This window comes from Nyctibius grandis, chromosome 8 (genome assembly GCF_013368605.1).
Source record: "Nyctibius grandis isolate bNycGra1 chromosome 8, bNycGra1.pri, whole genome shotgun sequence".
Lineage (NCBI taxonomy): Eukaryota > Metazoa > Chordata > Aves > Nyctibiiformes > Nyctibiidae > Nyctibius > Nyctibius grandis.
In genome coordinates, this window is record NC_090665.1 from 14,597,660 (window position 1) to 14,622,779 (window position 25,120).

Consider the following 25,120-nt stretch of genomic DNA (forward strand, 5'->3'; position numbering starts at 1 on the left):
ATTTAAAGCATATAGAGAAAGTCTTAAGACTCTTGTTTTCTGTGAAAACACACATTTAAAAACAATGTGGGATTAACACAGTTATGGAGCATGTCCTTAGTACTGCCCATGTGTTTTTCTCCACTGTTATAGTGTACTTAACAGCTATGCATGAAATACTCTCTGTGGGTTAGGAGAAGAACATAGAGTAGAAAAAAAACAAAAATTAAATGTAGACATGGTTAATTAAATACAAGACTTTGCCAAATAAAAACAAGCCATAGTGTATTTTAGTGCATATTTGTAGCACGCTGGTGTGCAGCAGTGGCACATATATGATATGCACTGGATGGCAGTCAGCATTATATATTGTCAGTAAATGCAATACTGCAGACATTGCAGGTATTTCATTGTAGGTGAAATTTAGGGATGTCCCTATCTACAATATTTTTTTTCAGGATGTCATCGCCTCCATGGTTGTATTGGGCCAGAGGAGTAAACTTTACTTGCAGCAAGTGAAACTGGATTCCTTAAATGTGCGCAGAGCACACTAATATTCTGTGCAAGTTTGAATGTCGGGGGTGATGATCTGCTTGTAGCTGGAAGTTATGGAGCTTTGCAGTGTTGATCAGATTCTCCTGTGACATAGGCAGATTATCAATCAAATGATATCGCTGGAGAGATAAAGTCATGTTCTAGCATGGAATAACCTTGTCAAAATATTTGAATTAACTTGGCAGAAAATTTAGCCTTTAAACAGCTCCAAGATAAGCAGTGAAGTGTAAGGAGAATTTTATCTTGCATGTAAAGTTTCCAGTCATCTTTTGGGCTGGAGGTAGGAGGTCAAAATTGGAATATGCCTTTAGATGGTTTTTTAAATGTACTGTGTACTTTTCTAGTGTCTTGACAGTATCATGATTCAGTTCCACATTTAAATCCAACATGTACTTGTGGGTCACAGTAATGACCCACATTGTTTTGGCACTGATCTGTCCAGCTCTTGAAACGTATTTGATATGCACATTAGTGGTGAGTCCCACGAGAAAACTGAAGTTAGATGCTTAAAGAGGTCATAGGTAAAAGGGAGGAGCATATCCCTTGGTAGAATATTATTTAGACTTGAGCAATAACTACAATGTATTTTTCCAATAAACATTTAAAGTTTTCTTTAATTAACAGGAAATGGAGTCACAAACCTTGTTGATCAGAACAAAATTACGTGCAACTTCAGAATTTCTGGGGTATGAGCTGTACAGATAATGTACATTTTCATTTAGAATACAGTGGTCTCCTCAGGCGCTGTACTTTGTTCTGATACCTGTGTTTGGAGTTAAAGCTAAAAACACAGTTACTTGCAGGTTGGATGAGAAACAAAACTTGGAAGAAACAATCTAACCATATGGTGTGAATATTAAGTTAAACCAACACTTATTTAAAGTTATTTTGGATTGTTTAATGTTTTCAGTATTTCAAAATACAATCAGTCTGATGTAGATGTTTCTGTGAAAAATGCTTACTTCTTTTGCACAGTTATGTTAGACGGAAACCTGTCTAAAATGTGATAAATTTTTCTGAAACAGAGCAGTGCGTGTCTACTGTCTACTCTTATGTAAAAATTACAGATGACAGTATAGAAAGCTATCATAGATAAGCAGAGAAATTCAAGAATACCAGAAAGGTAATTTTGCTGGTTTTAACATGTATACACTGCACTGCAGTCTAAAGTATGCCTTTCTGCACGCTTCTTTACATTTCTGTCTAGAGCAATCATATCACAAAACCCAGGTTCAACATTAACAATTGTCTAGGTAGGTGAAATTACATCTCATGTACATTTTATCATGCTTGGAGGTTTTTTACAGTGCAAAATGGAATCCTTATAAAAGCTTAAAAAAGCTACTTAAATGAATAAAAACTTGTGAAATAAAACTTATTTTAGATCCTTTAGCTATCTTTCATAGCTGTTCAACAAAATTAAATATACATAGCACTACTATAATATATACTATATTTTTGTGAAATTATTCTTGTTCTGGTTTTGGGTTGGTTTTTTCTTTTGGTGTATTTGTATGTCAGTGATAAACTAAGCATGAGGAGGAGTTCAGGCTAGGTAGGCAAAGCTCATGTAAGTCTACATGCAGTACATTGTCTTCCTGTCCTGGGCATATAATTATCTGATGGGTTTCTAATGCATAATTTAACTTTTTTTTTTTTTTTTTAAGAAAAGTCAATAGTGGCAAATAGGCTGCTAGGGTCTTAGACACATCAATTGACTAAAACATTTCTGGTTATTAATTCAATTTCATAAAAATGGCTGAGTTTACATTTGCTTGAGAATATTAGTTGGAGATGCTTGAAAGTCTGTGTGTGTGTATGTGCAGGGTTGTTCCTCACTCGTGACATAAAACCTTTCAGTATTTTCTTTTCTACTCTTTTTGCTTTCTTATTTTCAATGAGAGAGAAGCTTTTTGGTTCACTTTGGTTAAAAAAAAAAAATTAGATTTTTTTTTTTTTTATTTTACCACAGGTTGAAATATCTTCACACTTTTGTGTTTGTTTAGCAACAGTCTTTGCTTTCCACCCTATTCTAACAATTTTTCACCCTCTGATTAGGTTGTAAAGCTCCAAGGGATTGTATGTGTGTGTACGTGTACCTCCTCCTGCACCAGGGCCTGTGCTTGATTTTAGCCTCACAGCACTGCCAATACATAAAGCTGAGGAATAATTAAAATACATAGAAAATAAGTTATTCAGTAGATAAGCTTTAAAATTTCATAGGCCCAGCCTTTAACTGTTTTTCACTTTTTTCCAGTGTGTGACACTATAAAACAGAGTATGAAATGGGGCTGACTAGGGATATGCAAGATTAAATTCAATTTTATTTTCATACAAATTCGAAATGGAAATATGTGATCCGTTCTACCATTCTTTTGGCAAAAAGAAAGCACCAGTCCCCTCTTACTATGCTGGAACCTGATCCTGTTTCCACTGAAGCCACTGTACAATGTAGCACTGCTTAGAAACGCCAAAGCTTATTCTAAATAAGTGGATATATTTACATTGAGCTAGAGGCAGCCTGAGTCTGGCTTTTCAGGGCCATTATTCATAATGTAATGTGATCCTGTATTTGACACAATACTCTGGGTAAATCTGTCCCTATAATTTAATTTAACTTCTAAAAAGCCAAGCCTAAATTCCCCTTTAAACTCTAACCTGTGTATGGGAAAATTATCAGTTTGTTAAATATCCACTCCAAGGAAACTTTATTAGCTTAGCCAGTTCTGGGAAACACAAATGAATTACTGAGCTGCAGTTCTACATGTGATTTTGGAGCTAGCCAGGTATTCTTTCCACTATGAATTGCAGATACAGCCTGTTCATCTCAAGAGTTTACGGGGAGCTGGATTAGACTGTGGATTAAAAGGAATGAGGAATAGTGGTACAAAATATTACAGCATTAAACAAATACTTTGGTAAGGATGATATTGTCTAAAATATATAGCTGTAGATATACTGATAATAGTGTAGTACTTACAATAATACAGAAACTTATCTCTTTGCTTTGGGTGGATTAATACAGCAGTGGAGATGGCTTTCACAAAGACATCTACTGATGGCGTGTATGTTTTTAGTAATACTTCAGACAATAAAAGTTCTTATATAATAGCAGTGAACTTCTACAATATAAAGCTATTTCTATTGAAATAGAAAACATTAACATCCACCACTTCACAACTTACGACTCCACAAAAATATTTAAAAGAAAATAATATCTAGTTCTTGTTACTTAATTTACCACGTACTTTTAAAGCTGCAGGCCATGGCACTAGTCCACTAAAAAGATCGCACAATGCTGTTCTCATATGTGATCTATACCTGTTTCTTGAGTGTCTAGCCACATCTGCAGAACTCACCAGTGACAATGAGGTTGACAGCTCTGCCATTAACATTGAGAATTTGTTACCTCAGCCTTGGTAGTGAGGTCACTGTTGAAACAGACTCAATGATTGATAGAACAGCCTCATCACTTTGCACCAGCTGGCAGGATGTTGGTCTGGCCAAGCCTGTAATGGGATGTAGAAGAGCAGAGCTGGAGACCCTGACCTTGTGAGTGGGTTAAGAACGGTTTCATATGTTCCAAACTGAGCAGGACATTATTAAGAAACTTAAGAGCCTCTCAGAACTTTCTGGAACTTTTCACTACTTAGCTGAAAGATTTATTAGTGGGTTCTTTTTTTCATCTGTTGCAAAAATAAAATTAAGTATTTACATTTAACACTAAAGATTTCCAAAATCAGCAAGTCCCTGCTTTAGGCCTTCTGCTCCCTCCCAAGTATTTGTTTCTCCTTTCCATTGCAAACTTCTCCCTGGGAATACTTGCACGCCAGTATACTTTACAAGGAGGTCAGTACGATAGATCATTGCTGAAGCTATGCAAGCAAAACTAAACCAAACCTAGGAATCCTACTATATTCTCTGCTGCTGTCACGGTTTCAAGTAGATGATGAAAACCATCACCTAAATAGTACTTCTGGTAAAGTAAAGGACTTTTGGCCTCATACTTACTCTGCAACATCTTGATTAACAATGTAAACACAAGGAAATTGTTAAGCTAAGAAGCCAAATTAATCCCTATTTTATCTGTAATTGTTTTGTTGGAATTTAGGCTAACCATCATATCCTATAGTATGATTTAGGATAGGCATATAATGGGCAAGCAAGTAGAAAGCAGAGCACAAAACATGAGTCATATAACATACTATTGCACAATAAATAGAAATAAATATTATGCATGTACATGTCAAACATAATGTGATTTAGTAATTACTCTGCCAGCAGAAAGAAAGTATTCATTCAAACAAGCCAACAGAATATAATTATGATAGATTAGGAGTAGTGATCCCTGTATTTAGGGCTGGCTATATGCTGTCCCTATTAATACTGGCTTGAGTTCCTCACACCACAAGACTACATGGACAGACTAAGAGTTTGTCAAGTATTTTACTTCAGTCATCCTGAGAATGAAAAGCACTTTGGATACATCTTTATAAATAACAGCATACTACTGCATCTTAATTAACTTTGTGTTCTTTAAGACAGTGGGAGTGTGTTCTTAAACATACATAGCTAGTTCTTATTTTGATATTAAGATGGCTCAACTCAAAGTTCCCCAAAGATAGCAAAGTCATACAAAGCCAAATCTTCCTCCCTCCTCCTCTGTTAGCAAGAAGTAGGTTCTTGCACCAAGGGATACTCTGGCCATCTCCTACCTGCACTTCAGTAGGGATCATGCAGCCAAGGGTCCGCAACAGCGACCAGATCCTGCACTCTGTCAAACTGCTGCTCTGCACACACCAGGCACAGGTTTCCAGCACAGTATTTTCAGCAAGTAGGTGGGCGGAGGAGTGTAAGGCTCAGCAACAACGTGTTTCTCAGCACCTGCATGCATTGCAGCTAGATGCGTGATGGAAGTGGTTTGGTTGTGCTGAGGGAAATGGGGACTCTTCAGTTAGCTGTCAGTTGGGGGTTTTGTGGGGATGCCTGAAACTGCAGGATATGACTGTACGTGGTAGCTCTGTGCTCCAAAAGTTTGCTCTCTGCTACTGCCCAGTCAGAGTTGCTGGAGAGTTTTATCTCTGGATACTTTTCAGTATCTATTAATTTGCCTTTTTTTTTTTTTTTTTTTTTTGTAAGGAAACGCTGAACTAGGATCCACTATATTTGGCAGCTGATGACCATTTTCCTACCCCTTAGGAGAACAAAAATTTCCCAGCATTATTTAACAGCAGCTTTGCCCTCCACTTTGCCTATCAATTCAAGGTCAGTCTTGCCTTCAAAGCACACCAGCTGCCATCCCTTCCTGCCTTTCCTGCAGCAACCCAGCTGGACGTGCATGCTCGTGGTTTTTCCCATGATGCAGGTAGGCACAGGTGGCACCAGCAGCCTAGGAAACACAGTCTCTTAAAAACGCAGGACCTGGCATGAAATGATCAAGATCACTGACCAATAGCTTCTCTTCTGTTTTCTGCTGTAATACAGTGATTTTGTCGTTCACGGTCACTACTGGTTCTGCTTCTTTTTCTTCTTGGTGATAAATGAGTCCTTTTGGCTAAATACTTAATTATCACTTGCAAAAATACGTTTTGATTTTTATTTTTATACATATATATATTTCTTCTCTTTGGGATGGCTCTTGTAGTAATGCAACCAACGTTTTGCAAATCAGCTACCTATTGTGGTCATTGGGGACACTGGATTTCAGTGACCAAAGGGATCAGCAGGTGATGAGGAAATGCTTGCTTAGCCCCTGCCAAGACAGTTAACTGCCTCCCAGGTGGACAAGTTTGTATTTCATTTCTACAGGAGCTTTGCCACAGGTAAGGATCTCCAGATCCATCAGGAGGCAGGGAAACGTTGCTGTCTCTTCCTATAAGAACTTTTGAGATGAAACACAACTTAGTGGCTGCACCCAGCAGGTGGCAAGCACAGCACATGGAGTCAGGTCTGAGACAGAGCTGCTGCTGCCAGGGGAAGGAAGCTCCTGGTGCTGCTCAGCATGTGCACCCATGTACATGAACAAAATATCATACAGATAAATGGCAAGCTCTGTCAGTCCTTCGCCAGCTTACTGAGTGCTGAGGCAGTGGTACTGTTCTGGATGCTATTTATAATGCGTGGGACTATTGCCACAGTCAGTTTTAAGGAACAGCTGTCTCACATGTAAGGATAGATACAAGCGAAATATAAAGCATTACATATAATAGGAATAATTTAACTGAGTCTTCAAATCACAAATTCAGGTTTCAAATTTTGAGATACTAGCTTGTAATTAAATTAAATCTCTAATGAAAGAGCATTTTTTTAACATACAGCTTTAGAAGTTTTAGTGAATCCTCACAGCGCCTTGTGACATATATAAGTAGAGATTGTTCCCACTTTGCAGCTAGAAGAACAAAGGCAAAACTGAAGAAACTTGCCTTAAAATAATGAAAGAGCAGGAAGAGCCACAAGATTCCCAGACCTGGTTGTAGTCCTGTTTTTTTCTTAAAAAGTATCAAACTACAGAAACAACTTTTTTGTTGTGTTTTGATATAAAATAATAAAGTAAAAAATAATTTAAAATATTATTTGTGTATATGCAAGAGACTGATAATAAGAAAGTATCGATAATCCAACTTCTTGCTACATCAGACAAAGCCACATTAGATGTATAATGAAGATTATAAATACTGCAAATTCTCAAGGGTCATGTATTTGTCCACATGATACATGTAAAGTTTTGGAATTCTTCTTAAGTTTTGCTATGTCGAAAAATATTATGAACTCATTTATCTTTGAAGACAATAAATGAATGTGAACCAAGAATAAATATTTTCTGGAGTTTGTTATTTGAGGTAAAAAGGACATATGAGGATATCATTAGTTGAAACTTCCTACAGTGCTTATTGCCTTCCCCCTCATTTGTATGGAGTTTGAGCCAGGCTTTTGTTCTGATTTATGCTAGTATAAATTTGAATTTGTTCCATACACATAAAAAAAAGTTCTACGGGAAGAAAATACTCTAGGATTGGTTTTGTATAAATGGAGAGTAATTCTGTAAAAGCCAAGAGTAAAGTTTGGTCTCGGATGTTTTGTGATGTGACTAAAAGCATTATTAGTTAAATTGTAATATAAGCATTGACACATTTTTGCTTATCAGAATGTGAGTTTATTAAATGTCCAGGAATTTGAAAAATTGAGTGGATTTTTGATTAGTCGGTGTTTTCTCTCATTTGAGTGCACTGGTTATTATACAAAAATAGTTTGAAGTTTTCTGATCACCTCTGTCCCAGAACTCATGTTTTCAAATACAGAATTTTACTTTTAGTCACACAGAATATGGAGTCATAAGTAATGTTCTTCAAAGTCAGTGTGGCATATCATGAGGAGAGGTTCAGTGAACCCCATTTTTGTATGTGTGTGTGTATATATACTTACTTTTTTTAAAGTACTATAAAAATACCCACTAGGATATAAATGTACAATTATGAAGCAATGTTTGAAATCTATGAGTAGGAATATAAATCTAAAAATATATTTCTTCTATATTTAATAAATAAATCTGGATTTTATTGCATATATTATTATGAAAAAATTGCCATTTTAAAAATGAAAAATAGTAGCATAAATCAGAATGAGACCAATTTCAAGGACCTTAAATTTCCATTCGAGTTTAAAATTGGGTCTCTATATAGAGCATATATTTGAAAACATAAATATGATGATATGACACTTATGTCACTTAAACCCAACAAAACAAGCAGTGTAGCTCCATCAACTCCTTGAACAAAATTTGGAATAGCTTATGTATGTGCAAAACAAGGCCTTCTTAATTTATGTACCTTATACAAGCTTTTCATTTAAAAATATCTCTGAACTTGTTAGGAATTTTCTCTACCCTACTTTGGTAGTTGCGAGTAAATGGCAGGATGCTGACAGAAACTCTGACGTGCCTGTCCACCATTTATGTTGCTTTCAGTAAAGAAAAACAAAATGAAAACCAAGCAGTCCTCTTCACAACGTGAAATAAAAGGCGACTGCTAAATCTTTACAGTATGATTCCTCTGAGGTGATCTAATGTTTCTGTAATGAGCAGTAAGCTGTGATGTTCAGGACTGCAGATGAGTTTTTTCATTCTTGCTGTTTCGTTCACAAGGTTGTTCAAAAAAAAGTAGATTGCAAAACACATCACTCTGTGTCAAAAGACCCAGCAGTCTTTTTAGTGGGCAAGTGTATATTTTCTGGTGGCCGATATGAAAGGGCGCTCATTTTTGTTGTTAGGCTTGGATGTGCGCTGACATTTGGTGGAATGTATTTTATTAGCTGAAGAAAGTATTTTTTAAAGTTTTTTCCAAAAAAAACATAAAAGAAAGGATTCAAACAGTTGTTAAAGTAAGCGATGCAAATGGTGAAGGGCATAGCCGTATCCACAATATCAGTGATTTTGCAGTCTGTTATTACATGTAATTGAATTAATACATCCAGAAAAGTGAACACTTGATGAGGAATCCAGGAAAAGAAGAAGAAAAATACTATTGCCACAATCATCTTAAAAATATCGTCATTTCTGGTCTTATTTTTTTGAATTTGATATGCCTTCTTCAGGGTCTTCCAAATTAAGGTGTAGCTTGTTAATATGATCAGAAAAGGAATTAAAAAGCCCAGCAAATTTTTGGATAAACCTAACCCGACCCGGAGTGTTGTGTTATTGTTGTCATACCGAAAACCGCAGACTGTCATGTTCAAGTTCTCGGCAAAGAATATATTACGGTGAATGATGACGGGCAAGCTGGCCACACCGGCGAGAAGCCAGATGGCAATGCAAGTTATTCTGGCGACAAACATGGTACGTCGAATTCGGGACTTCACTGGATGTACTATGGCCAGGTAGCGGTCAATACTAAGGCACGTGAGGAGGAACACACTGGCGTACAGGTTGAAACTTATCCCTGCTGATGCTAACTTACATAAACAGTTGCCAAAAGGCCACTGGTACTCCATGGCTGTGTAGGCTGCCCAGAGTGGCAGAGTTATTAAAAAACACAAGTCAGCCAGTGCCAGGTTTAGAAGAAAGATGCTGGCTACTGTTTTTAATTTCATGTAGCAGTATATGACAATAACGACCAGACTGTTCCCAAATATGCCTATGATAAAGATGATGCTGTAAACAGTTGGAACCATAATGTAGATGTAACTGTGCCTTCCTGAAACAGGACAGTCGACGTGGATTCTTTTAATGGTTTCTTCAGTAGAGTAATTTGGAATCATGATCTCTTCAGCTGTAACCTAGCTTCAGGGAGAAAATCTGAAGTTCACACCTAGGAGGAGAAAAGAGGAAGAAAATATTGTTCATGACAGGGTTTTAATGTTTTAAAAGTTTCAATTAAATGTCAATTTTTTGTGTCTTAACACAATGTGTCAATGTCTTTGAATTTAAAAATAAGCCATCTTCAAGTGTTTTCTCAACCAATTTCTATTCTAATAGAGATTTTGTTTGCAGAATAAAACAGGTAAGAATGTTAGGAGTTGGCAGAACATTGCTAGATTCTTTTTAACATAAATGAAATCTAACAAACTTCTTTCAGTTAGCAAGGTTCCAATTTAAAATAAGACTAGTTAGTGAACGTATGTCATAAAAATAATAACAGAGATTCAAAATAGCAGATTACTATAAATTCAGGAGAGTCTTTAGGGTTTTTTTTTCCCATAAATAGGTGATATATGAGCAAAGTTCTTCAGATCTCTCAGAAACTACACTTAAGCAATACTGAATGAATACCACTTCATTCTGTAAATACAAAGTGTAACGCATTAAGAAAATAAGTGAATTCAGTTTAGATACTCATTTTGATCTCTGATGTGAACCACTAGAATTTCTTTCCTATACATTAAGTTTCATTCTTTGAGACAATTTTTCCATCACAGAGAAAGATGAAGACACTCACACAATCTAGTGTTCTCTTGTAGCATAAATACCTTAAATATGCAGAAGTTACCTAGCTACCCATCTGGCTTGGAACTATGGTATTTAACTGCTAACAAGGGAAAAAAAAATCTGTGAAAATCCAGACGTGCTGATTTGTTGCACATTAATAACTGTAGAAAGGTTTGAGAAGGGTGCAAGGGGGAACCACAATTCATATTACCTTTTCAGCTAGTGACAAAATTTATGTATCCAAGAGTTGAAGTTGTAGTCTTAGTGTATGAAAAATATTTCTGGATTGTATTAAGTGTATGGAAAGCGGATGAAATCTCCTCTACAGGGCACCTGTTTGGTTTGCCAGGGCTTGTGTGTTCTGCAAGAATGATTTCCTTATCAATGATTTACAACTTTAGGAAGCAAGTAGTGCGCCGTAAGTGACTCTAATACTAAATCATTTCCAGAGTCTACAAACGGACACTCTTCCAAAAAACAGTGGAGATTTAAAAAAAAAGTCGACAGTTATTATTGCAGAGCAGCGTTTATTGCTGTCTGCAGGATCCTGACAGCTGTCAGCCAAATGCAACTTCTGCTGTCTGAAACACAGATTAAGTGAAATATATTTGCTTTAAAAATAAAATAAAACGCTTATAAATGTGACTTTTATATAGATAAATATATACACCCTAAAACCCTGGGCAGTACAGACACATTCAGAAAGAAAAGATACATGTCATTATAGAAATATGGGCTATGTTGTTATGGAGGTGGTTGCTCATTATTTACATTGTTCAGCATTGATGTTCCTGTTAAGGACAGAATGCTGCTCTGTTAAGTGTTTGACATGCTTTTGTTGGGAGACAAACCTTATTGCAAATGGATTGTCTTTTAGTCTTTTTAATAGGGAAGTGAGGCATAGATAGGTCTTGGCAAAGCCCACACAGGAATTCTGAAGTGGAGCCAGGAACTGAACCCAGAATATGGGGTGCAGTCAGCATCTTGTGATGCAAGGTCGCCCTTTGGCTCTCAATTTATTAGCTTTTAAAAGACTCAGTATTTCTCTATCTTAGCTAATGTTCTATTATATGTTTGCATTAAGAAGCTGATTCATTCCCATAAAGCTAGCAGGGCAATTTAAAGATTTAGGTTCTTGATAATTCTATCAAGTTTGGAAAATCTGGTTAAATGCAACTAATAAATCCTTTGTCAAGATGTGCAATGTGACACCTCCCAGTCTCTCGATGCATTCTGTGAATTAGTCTTGTTGCCTCAGTTGGTACAGATGTCTCAGAATGACATCAGCTATTTTTGCTATGTTTAAGTTGTTAAAAAGTCAAGCAAATACAGCTGACACAAAGAAATGTACACAATTCTGATCACATGTAGCACTGTAATACAGCCTGAGCTCAACTTCCTGGCTTTCAAACTGTGCCAAATCTAGAATACATTGGCTCTGTGGAAGGTCATGCTATCCATAGGACAGGGAGAACCACAATAAAAAGATTTCAAGGTAAAGAAATCCTCTTATCTTGCCCCTTGGTTGTGTAAGCACCCAAGGAGACTTGATGATAACAGATAGATTCAGCAACATCAAGGTCTGGCAATATTTGCCTTGTCCCAGCTACGTGCTGGTGCTGCATGGTCTGTTCATTATCATAGCTGTTGCTCACTTGTATACCCACTGAGATTATGGCCCAAAACTTAGCAGTAAGAAACTGCTCTAGTAAAGTCTCTACTAAGAAAATCACCACTGCAAGTCAGACTTGCAGTTAAGTGGATTAGGGGCCAGTTAAGGCTGAGCAAGACCTCTCTCTGTGAGTAGGTTAAGCAGTTGGTGGTATTATTTGACAAGTGCATCCTGCTTTGGGTGTACTAACTGGCAGATTTGGTGGCTAACACAAATGTAGCTGATGGTGAATCCCTTTGATGGGATTGTTTCTGTACAGCAGTAGATGCCAGAGCACCTTTCTCATGGTCACTTCATCCACCCCTTCAGTGTAGTGTGTTTTGTTGTTTAAATTCCAATTTCCCTTTTCTACCCACGTGGTGGCCTGTGCTTTTTCATGCCAGGAGTAGCTTTAGTTGATGTAATTAATAGCATATGTACTTTTAAGAAAGTGTAATAATGATTATATTATGTTTTCAGAAATGTGTTAAAATAAACAAAAAATGAGTTCGGAAACTTGTGTCTGGCTCTGCAAGGTATTGAATTCCCTGAGCTTATTTTGGAGTGCTTGGGAAGTAAAAAAGGCAGAACAATTCCCATGAAGAATCAGGAATTTGGTCAAGAAATAGTATGATACTTCAATTTATCTGTGTAAGACTGACTCTTCTGGAAGTAAAGGTTTTGGTGTAACACTGAAGCCAGTGGAATTGCACAAAGGATGTGTTTGGTAAGTTTTCAGTTTAAAATTATACTGAGCAATTATACTGAATAAATAAATCCATCACTATTTTCAGTAAATGAAAACAAAGCAGAAATACATAATGTGGTTGCTTTTGGGTAAATGGATATGGATTGCCATTTGTATATCTGAAAACAGTCTGAGTATTGCTGTGAAAATGAACCTTGTAAGAGCCTTATATCTGAGGCACAGTGAGGAAGGCATTGCTAAGCCCAAGCTGAGTTTTTAAATTTCCTGGAAATTGTAGTTTCAGAGCTAGCCTCAGGTAGATCTGCTGCCCTGAGGACATCTGTAACTTTAGAGCAATAGGAAAAGCTTCAACACAGGAGGGGAAACTAATTTGTTTTGGAAGGCATGGGCCCACAGCAGTGCTGAGTGGTGAGACAGGGCAGCTGTGGTGATGCAGACTCCTTACAGGCAATGATTTCTTTCCTGTACCACTGTATTTCTGCTGTCATTCTCACTTGCCACAGTTCATCTGCTTGTCCGAGGATCACGGTTATATACATTCTATGCAAAGTAAATAATTCTACATGCGAAGTACTGCAGATTGTTAAAAAATGCTGCAGAAATAGATGGCTGGTACAGCTTTATGTTGCCAGAATTCACCAGAGCAGGTTAAACCGCTGGCCAGTTAAATGCAAGTACTGAAATTGTGCCCATTGATTATTCCATCTCAAATGACCTGAGTTAATATAATGATAATTGGATCATTTCAAGGCTGATATACAAGGAGCTTTTTCTAAGAGGATTGAATTGATGCAACTGTGAATGGTGTGGCAACATCAATCTCAAAGCAAATTATCTGGTGAGCAGCAAAGCCCTGTTGTACGTTACTGTCCTGTTTGACCTTTTATCTTTTTTAATTACAATGATTATAATAAGTCACTGATAATGAAATGCTTCAGACTGCTCTACCAACTATTATTTACCACTCCATTCATTGCTTCTGTTGGGTGAACATGCATCCTAATTAAACTGCCTGTGGAAACAACAAGGAATGCTGAGCCTGTGCAAGGTAAATAGCACTTTGCCTACTGAAAGATAAGATAGCACTGACTGTGGCTTTCTGTGAGAACTTAATCAGCTATAAATAGGTAAGCAGGTGTCACAAGTCAGATTTTAAACAAAAATGTCATTTTGATATTTGCTTTGATAAAGACTAAATAAACTCTGACTGACCAACCCTGCCATAGTGTAGCCACCGCACCATTAGGTAATGTGAGGTTTGTTTTTTTTTTTTTTCTTCTGATGGTAGGTGGAGTATTTGCTTTCCTTACAAATGAGAAGATGTTTCCATGTTTACAAGGATGATGCATTCTATTTTTATATTAAATTATTGCACAGGGAGAAGAGAGGCTGAAAAATATTTGGAACAATATGTTCAATGTATTAACTATGTTTATTTGTTTCTGGTGGCATAAGCTTTTTTCCTTTATCTTGAGTTTAGTCCCCTCCCTTCCTCATTTCTTCTATCTTCTTTTTTTAATTGCTGAGAAATTAATGACACTTTCCACATACTTTATTGCACTGGCCTTTTTTTTTTTTTTTCTGTCCAGCAGAACAAGCCGTTTTATCCTCATTGCCCTAATGAACATAATTTCTTCTACTTCATATGCCTACTTCAGCCTCTTCCCAGCTTTCCTGGTGTTCCTGACTGTGAAGCCATAAATTTAACTTTCTCCTTATTTCTTCTGCTCCTTCTAACAGTCTGTATTCCCCACTCACGGCTTTCCTAAGCATTTTTAGTCCAGAGTTTGTAGGTGAATTGAGGAGGGTGAGAGAAATGCTAACACTTGGGCAAATGAAGGCATGTAATTCAAACTATTGTGGCCCTGCAGTGTGCACAGGCCTCCTGTCATCACTGCCACTATCTTCCACAGACGTCAGCGTCTGACTTCATGGTAAATGACAATAAATCAAAATATTACTGAAAAGGCACTGCAATGGGTAGTACAGGACCAGAATACTGTCTGTACATCAGTTCATGAGCACCAAGAACAGAAAGAAAGCTTTGAAAGATCCGTATTAGTAACTGTCGAGCTGGCTCTTTCTTTTGCAGTTTTGGATCAGGAGGTCTGACGTGAGAACAAACAGAATTTGCAGGACCTTGTGCTGGCCTGTGTATTTTTGTTCAATAGCTCTCCTCCTGGTTAGTCTTTCATAAAGCAACTGCCAGTCTGTTGAAATTGCTGTTAATTTTGTGGTGTCTGATTTTTTCATTTTAAAGTATTTATCTTTTTAATTCTCTAACCTATATGTGGATTCTTTGTGCCTTCCCCTTGCGAGAGTTGGAGCTGGTCTGCTTCATTTGTGCTAGCTCTGTATAGCTGGAAACTAAACTGCCTGTGATCTTTCTAGGATCTGGTTCTTCTATTATATCAAAACTCCAAATTGCTTATTACTTATTTTGTGCTAGCAGAGGACCAGTTATTGCTACCTTGTAAATGTGAACTGTTTATGTATTCTGACCTCCTCTGTAAGAACTTCTTTGTATTTATTTCCTCTAGCATACTTCAAAAGAGTCAGTCCTTCTGTATGATGGCTTCGTAGTTTATTCTGAAAGAAGGATTCTGTTTGTTTTCATAGACTATTCTCATTAATTTTCCCTTCACTTCCCAAGTATCTTTCAACTGTACTCAGTTTCAGTCATAAAATTTATGTGAGAAAAGGACAGATGAAAGGACTTTTTCCTCTGGGAAAAATCAATGCTTGTGGAATGACTGAACAGTGGAACTGGGTTGTGTGATCTTGAATGATTGTGGGGAGGAAAATATAAAGGAAAAGGAAAGTAACACAGTTAAGCATAGTGACATTTAAATTGCTTTGAAGTTTAACTTCTATATAATACATATTTCGACCACTAGAGGTCTGTATTTCCTATTTTAAAATAAGATAATTGCTTTATTTTACATTCAAGTGCCATCACTTTTCAAAATATCACCTTCCTTCAAGATTATTTAAGATTTAAACACAAGGCAAAATACCTATCATTGAACTTCTGCATTTATGTAACGTATAATGTACCATAGTGAACTATCTTAAGTTTATTTTAGTATCTACTAGCTTATATCTAATTTCTTTTATTCTAGTGCATGCCTGGTTTTACTAACCTTCAGTCTAATTCTTGCACTTCTAAGTCATAGAGCAAGGTCCTGATATTTTTTTTTTTTCAAATACATATGCAGCTTAAACTCTCTAAAGTTTCTGAGCCAAATTAAGAAGAATATTTTTAAAGGGAGACTAAAAGTATAGTTTACTTTAAAAATGTGGATGGAAAAATAGTGACACCTACTCATTAGACTGAGAGATTATTTTAAAACTAACTAGGCATGTTGTTAATCATACAACTCTTTTTCTAAAGATCAGCCAGGGAGTATTCTTGAAAGTAATTCTAGGTAATTCTAAGTTAACTTGACTCAAACATGTATTTTCCTTTGGAGGAAGATATTTTTATTGTTGAAAATGCCACTTCAGAACTATTTTTTTTTTTTTAAAGGGAGTTGAGGGATTTTTTAGAAGTTGAAAGGCAACATGAGCCTACACATTTTTTGTTATCCAAATGGTGATTTTTAGACCTCAATGCTGTATATATTTAATGAATTGTAAACCATTTCACAATTTGAAAATGTAAGCATCTTTTCAATATTTATCTCCCCCTGCCCCCAGCCTCTTTTACTAATACACCTGGGTTTGTCATTACCCCTTTGGACACTGTCAGTGCATGATGATGTTACTGTTCCAAATTTTTTATCTACCTAAATAGTTCTCTAATGCTAGTAAGGGCAAACAGCTTTCAACACAGATAGAGAAGAAAGGTTGTTAGTGTTATGGTTACATTTATTTTATCAAAACTAGTAGGTAAGCAAAGTAGAAGCAAAACATTTATATTAACTATATTGTCTTGTGCCAGATAAGTAGAAATAATCAGTGTCTTGTCCTATATTTATGTCAAATGGGTTATACAGTGCCAGTGTATCTCTATGCACTTAAGGGATGTTTGGGTACAAGGATATGAGGTTTATACCTTGAAGCTGCTAAAAATAGAAGCATTTAGAGAGAATAGAAGTGATATCTAGAGGTAGAAAACTAGCAAGCAGTTGGCTAGATTTAAATCACAGAATAAAGAAAAATAATCTTTCATTTGCACATTCAAGGACTTTGTTTTAGAAAAGGATGTGGCAAAAATTGGCATAAGTGAAGGGCTGCCTCTAAAGCACTAATTTATGGGGCTGTGGAGTGATGAATAAAATCTTCCAAGTACTTTTTTGGGACATTAAATACTTACTACAATGTAATATGTGACAAATTTTCTGCATGCTCTTTTTAACAGCCTACAGCATAATAATGTCACAGTTACAATTCTAGCAGTTGCATCAGCAGTGAAAGCTTAGACTATTTTTTGCATATAGTCTCGTAGTACTTACAGAGTCCAGAAACACTGGAAATATTTCTTCACGCTACAAGCTCTTTGGCCAAAGTTAACTCTACCAATTCCCTCCTCATGTATGGCTTTCCAGAAGTTGGGAAATCCTGATGTACATATTTCTATAAAATTTTACTCACAGATGTCACTGCCAATGAAGGATTGCTCAACTTCACTAGAGTTTCTCAACCTCACTAGAACTTAGTGCTTTAGTGAACGCTAGCATGGCAATGATTAGGGTTTTTTTTTTTTTGTACAAAAGTTTGTTGACTGATTGATCCACAGAGCACTTGTGGTTAGCCAAAAGTCTTTCAGTTGAGAGTAAGTTTCAGTATTTTAGTTTATAGGTTTCATTTTTCAGATCCTCTAGGTTTAGGTTTAAAAGTAAACATTGCTTTCTGGGAGTTTTTCCTCTATACACTCATAATTTTGTTTTCTCTGCTGTTAAGAGGAGGAAAAACATTCTTGGGTTCAATAAATGTAGAACTGGACTCCAAAACACTGGAGGATTAACCATTCTCAACATGCAGTGTGTTTATCTGATCTCTTGGGGAAGATCAGTGAGGTGATGGTTTTAGAGATCAGTGGTTCTGGCTTGACAGTGTACCCGATACTCCAGATATCTTAGATTTTTCCATATAATTTTCTGGTCTCTTTCTTTCATGCTTATCCATCACAGCAGTCTCTGTTTTCTTTCTTTGACCGAGGCTGCATGAATGTGTTGCAAACTCTCTGGTGTTTAATATGTCTTAGATATTATATATCCTTAAGGGATGTGAATATAAAATTAACTGTAGCTAAACATCAAAACGCTAAGCTTCAGAAAAGATGATGTCTGAAAGGTGAGTCTCGATGTCCCAGTCACCTTAGTTGCTCTGTCTTGAGAGAAATGAAGATCATATTTTCCTTATCTAGGTTATTAAACCTATAGCTGAATTAGTTTTTAAATATGAAAAATTAATCATTATAGCAGTAGGCAGTCACCCTTCTTGTTTATACCAGAGAGTAAAGAATTGCCTCTTTTTCAAAAAGAGGCTGAAGACGCTTAGACTTTGAAATGAGGGCATTAACTATCATCATCAATCCAGCATGGATTATTGCACCTCTGTTCTTGCCGTTAGCTTTACCAAAAAGGAAGACTGGTGCCCTCCTAGGAGACAAAAACAACAATAATCAGCAGGCTAAGCTAAAGTCTGCTTCTCAGGGACATGTCGTCTCCTCATATTGCCAACAGCACCATTTACTTCACATTAGATGCCAGGAGAGAAAAAAATAAATCTATTTCAGATCAAGGTAGGACTAGAATTTCTAAGGTTTTCAGCACTGACATGAAAAGATTTTTGAAGGGCAACACAATGTTAGGTACTATTTTATTATGAATATAAAGCTTACTGCACATTCATAACTTCAGATTTGATGCCTGGTTATGTAGTATCTTTAGGGTATTTGGAAGCACTTGAAAGAGTCAATAGCTAACAAGAATTAAGCCATCAAGTCCCAGAACGAATAAAAGTGAGATTAGCTTGAGCTGTGAAAGGTTACATGCTCCATGGTTACTTTCTCTGAGTGATAGTAAACAAATGGATTAACACATTTCCTTTATTGCAGCTGGAATTGCCTATATAAAATATAGTGTGCCCCATGTGATTATTTTTAATAAAAGACAGAAATCAAATTCAGGTTTGTTAAGTGCGAGTGAAACGGTTTCATGAATTTTAAGTTTCTATTCTGATAGCTTAGTTCCATGGAATAAGAAGTTTTAAAGTATTCTTTTTTTAATTACACAGCAGTGCACATCCTACACAAATGTAGCTTCTGGATACCTAACAACACACCTAAAATTTTTATTGGCATCATTATTTCCATATGGTATGAACCATAAGCTTCTACTGTGAACTCCTCCAACCTGAGGAGTAAGGAAGCTTACATTAATTCTGGGCTTGATCCAGATCTGTATTTCAGCCTTATATTAAAAAGGCTGTGGAGAGGCAAGAGAGGAAAAATCTTACTGAAATGAAAAGCACTGCTGAAAGCCCTTATCATGCCCGCTTCCAACAGAGCAGAGATCAGATACATGTGAGGTACCTTACCTCTTTTCACATCATATATACAATCACAAATTGACTTACTGGATATTTCATATACCTATTAATCTGTCTTTAAGGTTATGCGGTCTTCTTCAATGAAGCTTGTGGGTGCCCCCATAAGTATATGAAAATAGCAATAACAACTATTCTTCCTTCCCAGCTTGTAGGAGAAATACTGTGTTATATTACTGTGATTTCAAGCACACACAGCTTAGTAAGGTGTTACAAGACATTTTCCACGCTGTTTTAAGTATCATTGGTCTCTGGTCATTCTTATTTCTTGCTGGAGTGAATGTCTTTGTGTATCCAACACTGAAAGTGTTCTTAGTTTCACTGTCCAGATCTTCTCAGTATTAGTCAATGGTTTCACTGGTCCAGCAGAAGGTAGCTATCACCTGGAGAGTGGCCTTTTTGGGGGAATAAAGGCCACTTCAACAAACTGCTCTGAAGGCAAGACAGAGCCTTTTTCTTCTACTGCTGTTCAAGGAAGAGACGATGTTCTGAGCAGCACAGAGAGACATCTAGGCAATTAGCTTGATACTTTGCTGGTTTTTAACAATATCTGAATTTAGAAAGACAATCATTTCAGCTCAAGATGCAAATTGGAGGTCACAAGTGTGCCAGGAGTTGCTGATGCCAGAACTGGCTCTGACAGGAAGAAACAGTACTGGCATGTAAAGATCCTTTATAGAACTGAAGATCTTTAGTTTTTTATGCCCATTTTGAAATTCAAAACTATTGAAAAGCTGTTGATATGATTATCAAGCTGAAATAATCTACAGTGCTCAAGGAAAGGCAAGTTTTCTGGATTTCTGTTATTGGCATGATATTCCGCGATTAAACCAGCTGACTTGTCCATACGTTAGCCACTTGCTCTTTCTCTAGTTTCACTGAGGCATTGAGAAACTTGCCTTGTAGCAATGCTGGGGCTAGTCTTTTGATGGAACATTGTTCCCACTGCGAGCTTTTTACAAATATCAGATTCTGTAGGAGAAATGATGCATTTCTGTAATCTTAAACACCTGAAAAGATGATGCTTTAGAGTGCTGCTGCAAAAGGCACAGACTGTTCTAAGGAGGAAGTTGCTTTTGCTAACTTAGAAAAGCACATAGTTACCATGTGCTTTTACCACGTAGATCTTGCAAAGCTCCTGAAAATCGGCCAAACTTTGAGAAACCAACCCCCACTGGACGGGATGACACAGCTCCTACTGAGGTCATTACAGACAAGGTCAGGCAAACGCTGGAAATCTCTCATGTAGACAGTTGCTCTTTTGGTGCTGTGTGAATCATGACCTTTCAAAGCAGCATGATATTAAGGGCAATATGAAAGATGCAGAGAGAAACATTTTGGATGGGTAAAGGAAAGAAGGCTGAGCTTTGCTAAGGAGTCTAAACACAAAGGGGTTTTTTTGCTAAGGAGTCCAAATACATGAATCAGATGCACCAGCATTGGTAGGAAAAGAAGAGTTAGCCCTTCTTTTGTTAAAACACACACTGAAAATTCACAGCATATAGAAATCATTTTTATACAGCAAAAAGGAATGAGAGGTTAGTAAACTCAGGAGTCCTGCATAAATCTTCTGGGAGTCGAATGAAATCTTTGCCTCTCTAGGGGTTATTATTTGCATTCTGAGATTTATCATTTGATGATCACAGTTTTGTGTAGGTAATGTTTTGGGGCCTTGAGAGTAACAGCTACTCACATAGACTGGCTTGTAGAACTGAGCCCCAAAATATTGGTATTTCATGGGGATTCCTTGCTCACAAACTGTTATTCTGTTACTGACTCCAGGACATGAGAGGACACACGTATGTATTGGCTCTTGCTCACAGTTTTTGTAGCATATAAAACTCTAACATGCTGTTGTATTTTAATTTGAAGCCTAAAATATTAGAAATGTGCATCACTTAATGTGGCAGTGGGCCAGAGCAATTTCTGCAACACAGATTATTTTTCTACAGGGATGAGGTGCTACTCCCACAGGCAGCTGTAAGGAAGCAACAGGTACACAGTTTGCTTCTCCTCTAGACTCCCCTGCCTCCTGTGATGAAGACTCTCCACATTCTCAGCTTTATTAATTGAGATGAGCCAATGACAAAGGTACATGGTTATATCTTTTAGTTTATTATAGGTAGCTGTACTGCAACGTAATGTGTGTGAAATGAAACATAGTGTGTCATGAAATGCGGGCCTCTTTTGCTTCTTGGTCCAGGGAGAAAAAAATGTGGTAAAGGATAAAACATCTCTCAAATTCTGTTAAGAATGTTAAATAATAAAATGACATGTCATTAAAGGATGGAAAATAAGTATTATTATAGGGAGGCAGACAAAAAAAAAAAATCAGTGTAGTCAGAGAGGGACTGGTTGCAAGAGGGGTATTACAATCTACTCTGTGAAAGTCCAGACACTGAGTGAGGTCAGTAAGTATAAGCTTACCAGCCTCTGGGTAAAAACAGGTAAAATTTACATAAGTTTAAACTCTTGGTTATATTAGCGGTTGTTCGTAACTTACCAGAAAATGGGATTTCATGCATCTAAATTAGAAATGATAATGTTCTAAAATGGTTAATGCATGAATGAAATGCCCACAGCAATATGCAACCGCTGTCAGAATCTTCTCTGTCACTGGCAGAGATCACAATAGAAAATGGAATGGAATGGTCAAAGCTTCAATTGTTTCCTCATGATCCAAATCACCTACTTCTGTGAGAGAAGGATTTTTCTGAAACTAGGTGCAAGTTCTTTGGCCTTTTTTGGTTTCACAGCTTTACTGTGAAAGACGCAACTCAAAATCAATGGTGTCACTAGTACAAAACTACTGAAAGAGATGTTTTAATTAGGTTTCTGTTGCTTCCTCTAGGCAAAGGTGCTGCAGGAGGAAGGGCAGGGGACACAGTTAATAACTTTGTAGACAAAATGGGAGGTGATAAGAGTTCTTTGTGGAATTTCAGGTTAGTCCAAATAGAGGCCTTCTTGCTTTGTCCTGGTAGTTTAGTTTATTCAGAGACCATGGTGTCATTGGCCTACTCTCCCACGGTCATGTTACTCTTCCTCTGCTAAGCCAGAAGATGCAGAGGTAAAAGTTAACATTACGATGCAACTTAAGCTCCTGAACAACTTTTCTTAGTTTAAAGTGAGATAACAACATGATGAGAAATGAACTCTGCAAGATAACATTACTTCTGCTTTTCTGGTAGAAGGAACTGCCTCCCTGTACTTTCTTGTAAAACAGTAAGAAAGGTGCTACAAGAGAGCTCACGTACATAAATTTGCTCCAGGTCATGCAGCAAATCAGTAACATTTTGACATGCATGGAAAAATTCTGATGTGTGCGAGGCCTTACCTATACATTAATCCTCAAAAAGATATTTTCCTGCCATTAAGCTAAATCACCAGGGTGAAGCCATGATGCACCTAAGAGCTCTACAGGCTTAATACACAGTCCCTTCTGCAGGATGTGCTTTTTATTTTTACTCCCTGCCCCGCGCCCCGCCCCGCAAAAATAGAAGGCCAGTGTAAATTAATGAATAACAAGCTTTAGAAATGTATTGTGCAGATCACAACAGTTATATTCATCTGCAACAATGGCTCATCTGTCAGAAAGTGGGAGAGAAAAGAAACACTTAAAATTCTCTGCTTCTACTCCAGAAATGGAGAGACTCTGTCAAACAGAGGCATTCCACTTTCTAACCTAATGGAGGTGAGACAAGTCAGCTGAGAGTAGTTCATGTTGCACATTGTTATCTAAAAAGACTTTCCCTCTCTAAAAACCTCTAACAAATCACATCACTGTTTCTTACCGATCACCAGTGTGGTTAAAGTGACTGATAGAAGCTTTTGCTTTGAGTAACGAAGAAATTAACTGAAAAACAAGCACACGTGCAGATGCAGCATGTCCATGTGACACAGACATAGCAATGTCACTGAAGTATGTCATGTTAACTAAACCAACTAATGGGGAAGTTTTATCACTACATTTCCAATATCATGGCTAGTGATTTCCACATAACTTCCCACTAGTCAAAGTGTTATGGCTCTGGGGAAAACAAACCTCACGTTGAACTTTTTTTTTTCCTTTTGACTTCATGCTGAAAAATAGTGTTTGTCTTACTGGAGAAACAAAAACAAATGTATTGTGGATTTCTGTGCAAGGAAATAGACATTACATTTCAACACCTTCTTTCAGAGGAAGCTTTGTCTTCTGTGTGTCGTAATTTCGCCATACATAACAGGATTTGGTTCACTGTGTCTGATAGAGACACTTGATTACTTTTCTTTCATATAATTAATTTAGATATCCTTATAGTGTGAAAATATCACATTACGCCTCAGAAAAGACTTTTCTTCCTTAAATGAGAATGTTAGGAACAGCCTGGAGGGAAAAGTTAAAAGATTAAAAGCAAAGGATCAGCATGGAGGCTTCTTAATGAATACCTCATTAGGGTCAGAAAAAGGGAACCAAAGGCAGAAAGGAAAGAAAACAGTATGAGTAACTGGTAAAGTACAAGAGTTTATTCAGACCAAAAAAATCTTTTAAAATGGTAATGCAGCTAAGCCCGAGAGAAGTTAGTATCATTGTAACTGTTAGTAAGCATAACATGGAAAACACAGAAGCCCAATTGTGCTTTCACTTGCACAAAACTCCTCTTAAGGCAAGATCATAATGAGGACTAGAAGAAAATTTGAGTAGCCAAATATAAAGACAAGCAATGTATCTGTGATTTTTGTACAAGTCAATTGGACTAGTGAGGTGCTAAGGGGTTAATCAAAGACAGTGAAAGGGCAAATACAGACACCTTAATCCATGTCAGTGTGAAAGGTATTATCACCCATGAAAAAAACAGGTACTGTGATCCCTAGTGCTTTGTCTGGAAGGCAGCACACTTAATAGAATGATACCAATACAGATGTTCTGCCAAATTTGTATAGCTTGTTTCCTGTTTTTTTTTTTAAAGTAAAATTTATTGCTCTATTTTGAAAATAAAATTCACTAGTGAATGCTCTTTACTGTCCTGGATCTGAGATGTTCCTTGTGGGTACTGAGAAGCAGCAACAGAGGTAGCAAAACCAAGAAGGTTGTTACAGGTGGAGTGTGAGCTAAGCTACGATGCTGTGAATCAGTGTGTCCTCAACGTAGTGCAGTCCTGGTTCTCAAGCAAATGTAACTGCACAGATGCCCAGAAAGGGTAGCACTATGCCCTCCAAAAGGTGCCACGTGAGCTTTACTTTATTGCTAGGAAAACTACCGTTTGAGCTGAGCAAATGCTTGGATGTGTCGCTGTCCTGTACTGACACGACTTTTTTTGATGATGTTTAAGAACATGGAACAGCATCACAAAATGTATTTAAAGGCAAAATATTTTTGAACTCTTTTTCCTTTGAAGTGCTTTTTAGGAAGCACATGGGTAAAGAAATATCTTTTACCTGAAATAAAGCCTGAGTTGAGAAAAAGAAAAACTGTAATTGTCTGATCATGGTAAGCTGCTAATAGCAAAGCCAAGAGGAAAATAATAGAGAGAAATCTAACAGTAGAGCTAGACTCCCACTTTGAAAACAGGTGTCGATTCCTGCCTCATGCTTACCATTTCTGATTTTTGTGCACTAATTAGAGAACCCGAGGAGGGAGGAAATCCTGAGCAACTGCCAGAAACTGAGTAGTAGCAGACTAACTCTTGGGCTCAATGTATCTCATAGCGGGGAAAAAACAAAAATTGTATAAACTTTTACGTTTGGGTAACGAGAACGAGGAGAGAAAGGATGA

At 37.0% G+C, this 25,120-nt stretch overlaps 1 protein-coding gene across 1 annotated transcript in view; it reads right to left on the reverse strand.

The window, feature by feature from the left end:
• Window positions 1-1,151: 1,151 nt before the first annotated feature.
• AGTR1 (angiotensin II receptor type 1) overlaps window positions 1,152-25,120 on the reverse strand; it is a 29,649-nt gene continuing 5,680 nt past the window's right edge. The window contains exon 3 of the mRNA XM_068406702.1: window positions 1,152-9,836. Within this exon, the coding sequence (XP_068262803.1) occupies window positions 8,707-9,786 (1,080 nt within the window). The 5' untranslated portion in view covers window positions 9,787-9,836 and the 3' untranslated portion in view covers window positions 1,152-8,706. The remainder of the gene's footprint in view (window positions 9,837-25,120) is intronic.